The 8,238-nt window shown below is 35.3% G+C and overlaps 1 protein-coding gene across 2 annotated transcripts in view; it reads left to right on the forward strand.

The window, feature by feature from the left end:
• Positions 1-8,238, forward strand: part of krit1 (KRIT1 ankyrin repeat containing) — a 48,048-nt gene extending 39,810 nt beyond the window's left edge. For both annotated transcript variants that reach the window (XM_073054480.1, XM_073054481.1), the window contains exons 13-17: positions 887-1,053; positions 2,421-2,508; positions 5,138-5,344; positions 6,473-6,589; positions 7,218-8,238. In XM_073054480.1, the coding sequence (XP_072910581.1) occupies positions 887-1,053; positions 2,421-2,508; positions 5,138-5,344; positions 6,473-6,589; positions 7,218-7,307 (669 nt within the window). In that variant the 3' untranslated portion in view covers positions 7,308-8,238. The remainder of the gene's footprint in view (positions 1-886; positions 1,054-2,420; positions 2,509-5,137; positions 5,345-6,472; positions 6,590-7,217) is intronic.

Here is an 8,238-nt window from a genome sequence, read left to right on the forward strand (position 1 = left end):
ATGGGGCTGTTTCCCTCAGTCCATGGATTGTGAGGTATGCATCTTGGAAAGGTTGGCATTAAAATAATGCAAAAAAAAGAGTAAGTATTGTATTGAATTGGTCATAAATGTAGTTTTCACTTATATTGACCTATGTATAATTAAGTGTTTTGGAAATTATAATGTATTGATTGTAACTATTGCAATTTTGCTTTAGTAATCAATTTGAGGTCTTGTCCACTGATGATTTTATGTTATCACCTATGCTGATGTGGATTTAATATTGTATCAAAAATGTTTAAGCATAGTTTACATGGTGCTAGGTACATAATCTATATATTAACTTAAAAACAAAAAGAAATACTCATTCGTTTAGGCAGCATTTGTGGAAGGAAAAATAATTAATGGTTAAGTCAAAGTCCCTCATGAGAACTAGGAAAGTGGCATTCTGCCTTCTGCCCCCTTCATTTCCTGTCTTGATGAAGGGTCTCAGCATGAAATGTTGACAATTTATTCTCCTCCATAGATACTGCCCATCTTTCTGAGTTCTTCTAGCATTTTGATGTGTGTTGCTCATAGTTTCCTGCATCTACAGAATGTCTTGTGTTTAGGAAAGTGAAAAAACCAGTTAAAGTTCTAGGGACCTTGGAGAAAGGTTTAGTCTCATATTGTTAAGGCCCCCTTCCCTCTCTGTCTGTGTAACTTGCAATCATTCAAGGCATCCTTTTCTGCACCCCATTGTTTTCCCAGTTCTGATAAAAGGTCTTTAGCCTGAAACATAATTCTGTTTACCTTTCCAGAGATGCTCTCTGAGCTTATCATCAATTCCAAGAATTTCCTTTTGTTATTTCAGACTTCCAGCATCTGCAGTTTATTTTTTGATTTTCATATATTTTGTTTGTTAAAGGTGGACGATCCATTGGCTATCCTCATTCTATTTGATGAGGCACGTAGTAACCTGCTGAAAGGATTATATCCGTGTGCTGACAGTCAGTTGATAATTTTGGCTGGTCTCCTCCTTCAAATCATCTATGGAAATTATGACAGTAAAAAGCATAAGCAAGGATTCCTTAAGTAAGTATGCCTATTAGTGATGGACAAGGCAGATAGAGCAAATCTACTAGGATATTAGTTCAAGATTTTTAATGATCTTATCTACTACCTCCATCTCACAATTGATTATTTTGGTTTTCTGGCTGAGAAACGTAATATTACTTCAGTGCTTTAAATATGTGCATCTCACTCAAATGATTGTCCCTTTGAAACCCTGATTGTCTATTTTACAGTAATAACATGAATAAATGAAAGCAAAGTGATCCAGTTCTTATTATTACAGGAAGTAAACATGAGCTGTCACTTTTTGAAACATTTTTCTATTACTAATGAAGTTCCATTCAGAATTGTCCCTTTGGAAAAGACGGCATATACTTCAGGGTGGTTCAGGTTACCCCAAGAATATTAATAGTGCAGTACTTAATTCTGGATGTCATGTAGATGATTATACTTTCTTTTTGGAGATTGAAGTAGTGAAATTGTTTCATATTTACTTCTGGCTATTTCTGACATTTCAAAGCCTAAATGCTTAAAACCATAGTGAGCAAAGCAACTCCGAATTGTCTTATTGCTTATTTCGTGCCAACTATCAGTATCAAGAATCACTGCTTTTTGAACACACAGCTGATGCTGTTTAAATACTGTTCTCTCAGAGCACAGTGTAGTGTCTTAACAGCCACACAAGTTAATGTGACTGATGCTAGTTAGAAACTGTTCAGCAATGGTCTTCTGTCACAATTAAATAGCATAGTGTTCCAAATAAATGAAGGGAACCTCAGCTATTTTCTTGATTACCGTTTGTTCTTTAAGAGTTGTCCCATATAAGGTGTTGTCCCAACTAACCAGAGTCCATTGTACATATGGAATTTTTTTCCCTTCAGAGATTTAGTCTTTTCAATTTTTAAACTTTGGTATTGATTTATTGAGCATGGGAAGAATTGACAAAGATAGATGTAGTTCTTTTTTTTTGTAACTGCTATTTTCCTCAATAATGAAATATAGTTCTTTGTGAATTTCTCATGTTTTAATGAAGTAAATAACCCCATGTTTGTGAATACTCAGTATCACTCTGCAGTTTATCAGAGGCAAACAGAATTCTTCACCTAATTTGCTTAAATGTGTCCTTCCTGTTACAGAAACTATACTTAATTAATTTCCCTTCCCATGCAAAGGGATTCTCAGGGAAATTAACTGCACTTACAGAGTTCATCTTGACTAAGATCAAATAGTTTCTGTAAAAAGCAAGAATTTTATTTTGTTATTTGACAAAATATTTTCCCTCTGCATCTTTCAGTGTTTAGCTATACTGTTGAAGTGAACATTGTGTGTCTGTTATCTGTGTTTGTTTGCTGTAGTTCTAACTTGTTTCTGTTTCTTAACATTTTTAGTGAGGAAAATCTCAAATGTATATTACCATGCACCAAGGTGAAAAGCAAGGGTCCACATTGGATTGGTAGGATTCTACAGGAGTATAAGGTCAGTTTCAAGTTATTCTTTAATATTTATCATGCTGCTTTCTAAATGTAATACCATTTGAATTGAATGGAATTGACTTTACTTCTTACATCCTTCACATACATGAGGAGTAAAAATCTTTACATTACATGTCTGTCTAAGTGTGCAATGTGCAATCATAGTAATTCATAATTTATAATAAATAGAACAGTCAATATAATATAGAAATACACTCAAATCAGCGTGAGTTAATCAGTCAGATGGCCCGGTGGAAGAAGCTGTCCCGGAGCTTGTTGGTCCTGGTTTTTATGCTGCGGTACCATTTCCCGGATGGTAGCACTGGAATAGATTGTGGTTGGGGTGACTCGGGTCCCCAATGATGCTTCGGACCCTTTTTTCAAACTAATCTTTGTAAATGTCCTGACTCATGGGAAGTTCACACTACAGATGCGCTGGGCTATCTGCACCACTCTCTGCAGAATCCTGCGATTAAGGGAGGTACAGTTCCCATACCAGGCAGTGATGCAGCCAGTCAGGATGCTCTCAGTTGTGCGCCTGCAGTAAGTTCTTAGGACGTGGGGGCCCATACCAAGCTTCCTCAACTGTCTTAGGAAAGATGAAAGGTTCAAAGGTCCAACTTAATGTCAGAGAAATGTATACAATATACATCCTGAAATGCTTTTTCTTCACAAACATCCACGAAAACAGAGAAGTGCCCCAAAGAATGAACAACAGTTAAGTGTGAGAACCCCGAAATCCACCCCCCCCAGCTCCCTGCTCCCGTGCGTAAGCAACAATACTCCCTCCCCCAACTGGCAAAATAAAAGCGCACCCACATAAGTAGGATTTGCTGTTATTTCATATTTTATTAAATGTTCAGCTTACTTACGCTTTTAATTCACCTATGTCCATGAGTTAGGAGGAAAAAGTGATGATCAGCTTCTTTCTCTCTATTCCTCCGATGTACAAAGGTGACTTACGGATACTGGAATGTCTCCAGATCAGTAGTGTAACCCATGTGTTTTGTTTCATATCTGTGCCAAAATTAGCATAAGTGGAACAAAATGTTATTCTCCTGTACATTCTCCAGATAATAATATGACATGTAAATTAGTGAATTAAGAGAGGTGAATTTACATTTGAATAAGGAGAAGAGAATTGTACCATAGAAAACTAATGTACTGATTTCAAACTGCCATATTTCCAATTTTTATAATATCCATCAGCAAGAATGTAGTTTAAATTAAAACAGAAAATAATGATCAGGTCATATCTATGCTAATGTGAAAGAAGGCTTAGCTCCTTGGGTTAATGATCTATTATCAGACCTGATGAGTCATTGACCCTAAAATACTTACTTTGTTTTTCTTAATGTTTATCAGCATTTTTTGCTTTATTTCAGATTTATAGCTTTTATAGTATTTGGTGTCTGTGGTTTGAATATATAATTTAAATTAGAAGTCTGAAACAAATTAATAAGTGGAAAAAGAACTCCTAATTAATCTTCCTTGAATAATTGCTACCAGCAGTGTCTGTGCATGGTCTTTACTAGACAAATCCCAAATGATCCATTTATCCTGTACTATTTCTGAGGTTTAAATTGCAGTATTTACCAAAATTTCATGTAATCTCTCTCTTCATAATAAATTTGATGACCTGTTTTCATTTGTTACCTAAACCAAGGAAAAATGTCACCACAGCTCCACCAAGATATCATAATTATTTTTAAAAATCTCTACATTCTTATGGTAAATGTCAAGTGTTTCAAGTTAATTATTTCAAGATTTTTTTTTAGTTAGTAATTGCCTTGTTTAATCTCTGATACATTATGTGGACCTTTGGGCACTTTTTCAAACAATGTATATTAAAGCTACACAGATAGCTCTCAAATGTGAGCCATCAAAAATGCACCATTGTGAAATCTATGTTACAATTACCTTCTCTTTTTTTTAAATGTAATTTAACCTCTCCTAATTCATTGGACAACATTAGTTGCTTGCCAGTCCTCTGGCACCATACCTGTGACTAGCAAAGATACACAGACACTACCTTTTTCCTAATCTTCAGATGCCCTAGCATCTTAGCATGCTTTATTCTATTTTCATAATCCTCTGTACCCTTCACTTGGGTAAATACAGGCACAAAGTATTTACTTAGAATATTACCCAAATCTTTTAAGCACGTTCCCTTCTTTATCCTTGAGGAGTTCTATTCTCTCCTTAGTTCTCTACTTGCTTTTGATGTATGTGTAGAATGCCTTGGGATTCTCTTAAATACTACTCAAGGTCTCTTCATTACTCATTCTAACTCTCCCAAGTCCCTTCTTGACTTCCCTTCTGGCTCCTCTCTTATCCTTGAACTCCCTGTCATATTAATGTAAAACAGTATGTTTTTGAAATATTTTCAGTAATATCTTTCGGCACAAGTTTGACAAACCTTAAAACAATAACACAGTGGAATTTATTTTAACAATGGAAAAATAAATAGGTTTTTCCATTGTAAATTGTTATTTTTAACAATAATATTTGATGCACTTTTTTAAATTACCAAGTAGATGTGAAACTATTTTACAAACCTCATTCTCTCCCTTTGAGTATTTGTAATTTTTTTCCTTTTGAATACATATCTAAAAGAATGTAATCTCTAATAGGGCCTAAGTAGCCGTGAAGGGATCAGTAAGGAGATGCACCATCTTCAACGACTCTTCCTGCAAATTTGCTGGGAATTTCCAACCTACGGAGCAGCCTTTTTCACAGGACAAATATATACCAAGGCTAGCTCAAGTGGTCATAAGGTTGTCAAGGTTTATGTAGGTGTAAACACAAGAGGTCTGCATTTGCTCAACATGGAAACAAAGGTAATTTTACTGTATAAATCCCAATAAGTTCATAATGTGACAAATGCAGGTTTATTTAATACTTTCAGGTGCTTCCTACATGAAATTGCTTTCAAAGTAAAAACTTGTAACAGCAACTTATATTAACTCCTCAAAAAAATAATGACTTGGATTTATATAGTGCTTTAGAAGCATTAGCAAAGATATTTTCATTCTGATATGTTGGTCAGAGTAGATGATCAGAGTTGGTGAGAGTAAATGAACGGATTGTTGGTCAGAGTAGAAGGGTTAATTCATATCCTAAAAGGCAAGAGTGACATGCAGATATTTAAAGAGAGAATTCCAGGGCAAGGGAATTAGTATTTAAGCTAGTCACCAGTGATAGGTTAATTTAGTTCACAGGCAGAAAAGCCCAGAGTCAGTGGGATTTTGATAATCTTAGGAGGATATTAGGACAGGAGGGAATTAGAGATAGGGAGAGGAAAGGCCATGGAATAATTTGAAAGCAAGATTAAAATTTTAAATCTGGCAATTGCTTCCCAAAATCTCCATGCACATAAGTGAAAGGTGAAGAAGACATTTTGTTGGGGTACGTTTGCAGAATTTTGGATGATCAGGTTGTAGCCAGAATACATTTGAATAGATGAGAAATTCAGCAACAGCTGATGTGCATCAGGGCTTGATTCAGGGGATATTCTGAAGGAGAGAATTGGTATCTAATTGATGTTCTGGATCTCATCTTGAGGTCAAAGGTTGAAACATTCTGTTGTAGTTTTAGTTATTTGCTGAGTTGGTGGACAGGAAATGAAAATTATGGTAGAGATCAAAAAACGTGGCTTTGGTTTTTCAATGTATATTGTATATTTGGAAGACATTTTTTAATTGTGAATTTGTAGAAATAGATGCCATGATTTGATTGTTTGCGAAGTAACAACTAATAAATTAAAACTGGTACTGTTCAGGTTAGAACATCAGAAGAAAGGGAAGCCCTTTCCCTATCTGACTTGTACTACTACTGCACAGATATACTGTATATACTTTGACCATTTATGATGGGAATTGTTCATTGTTGCTGATATTTGCTGAGTACTTTAGAATTACAGAAGTGATTGATGGTAGTTTTTTTGATACATCTTGAATTCTTGTTAGGCTTTGCTGATTAGCCTTAAGTACGGCTCCCTCATGTGGCAGTTGGGTGAAGCAGATGCCTACTTTCAAATTCACAGTTTGGAAAATAAAATGAGCCTTGTTGTACACACAAAGCAGGTAAGAAATCATTATGAATAGTGAGGTAAATATAATTTCTTTTCTCATTTTAAAACAGTATCAGGAGTTGGTGACAATAATAGTTTAGGTGAACAATTATCAAGTTCAAGTTTAGTTTATTATCATACAACCATATACATGTATACTAGTAAAATAAACAATGTTCCTCTGGATGAAGGTGCTCAACACAGTACTGAATAACTCACACACGTAACACATAAGGTAGTATTACCACAAGTAAATGAACAACTAATAAGCTGTGTTTATGACACAAGTTTAACAATTAATGCATGATGAGACCTGGGTGGAGGCAGAAGTTCAGTAGTCTTATGGCTGGGGAAGAAGTTGTTTCCCATCCAGCCGTTCTTGTTCTAATGCTACATACCTCTTGCCTGATGCTAAAGAGATGGTTGGGCAATGGGAGGGATCATTGACAATGCTAAGGGCTCTGCATATGCAGCACACCTGATAGATATCTCTGATGTGTGGAAGAGAGACCCCGATCATCCTCTCAGAGTATCACCTTTATCAAGTAAATATGTTACTCTGTAAATAATATAGAGTGGAATTATTTCATTTTCTCTTTTTATCTTTCAATTACATTTTATTTCTTGTTTCTATCCTGCAGGCTGGTCTAATTGTGAAGTTACTGATGAAACTAAGTGGCCAGCTGAGTGTAAATGAAAGAAATTTGACAGAGAGACATGGATATGGATAACCATTAATTACCAGTATGGCTTATCTTGAGCATGTATTCTTGATGTCCTAATGTGTTTTGTTTATAAGAAATTAAGAACAAAAATGCCATTGTCACTGTGTATTTTTGAAAATGTATATTTGTATGATACTGAAGAATCACAAATACTGTATTTCTTTTCTGTGTTGCTTTAACAAATGTTTCATGTGTATCAACTGTCTATTAGAATATTTGCATTACTTCATTTTGCTAAAGAAATAAACTTTATTCTGAAATTGGAACAAATGCCACCCACAAAGTTTGCATGTGATGTAATAGTTGATTGTTAAATACCTTTTTTATACAAAGCAGTTTAGAAATACACTCAGTAGCCACTTTGCTAGGTGCATCTGTACCTAATAACACAAATATCTAATCAGTCAATCTTGTGGCAGCAACTCACTGCATAAAAGCATGCAGAGATGCTTGATGTTCAGTTGTTCAGATTAAACATCAGAATGGGGAATAATGTGACCTAAGTGATTTTGACCATGGAATGATTGCTGGTGCTAGGCAGGATGGTTTAAGTATCTCAGGAACCATTAATCTCATAGGATTTTCACACACAACAATCTCTAGAGTTTACAGTGAATGGTTCAAAAACAAACAAAAAACATCCAGTGAGTGGCAGTTCAATGGGTGAAAACGCCTTGTTTTGAGAGAAGTTGGAGGAGTATGGCCAGATTGGTTCAAGCTGACAGGAAGGTAGCAATAACTCAAGTTACCATGCATTACAATGATTGTGTGCAGAAGAGCATCCCTAAATGCACAATACATCAATTCTTTAAGTAGATGGGCTGCAGCAGAAGACCACACGGTTCTAAGGTGTACCTAATAAAGTGACCTCTGAGTGTATATTGTAATATTAAAGTCTACATGCAATTAGTTATAAAATAAAAGATGACTTCAACAA

This window comes from Hemitrygon akajei, chromosome 8 (assembly GCF_048418815.1).
Source record: "Hemitrygon akajei chromosome 8, sHemAka1.3, whole genome shotgun sequence".
Taxonomy (NCBI): Eukaryota; Metazoa; Chordata; class Chondrichthyes; order Myliobatiformes; family Dasyatidae; genus Hemitrygon; species Hemitrygon akajei.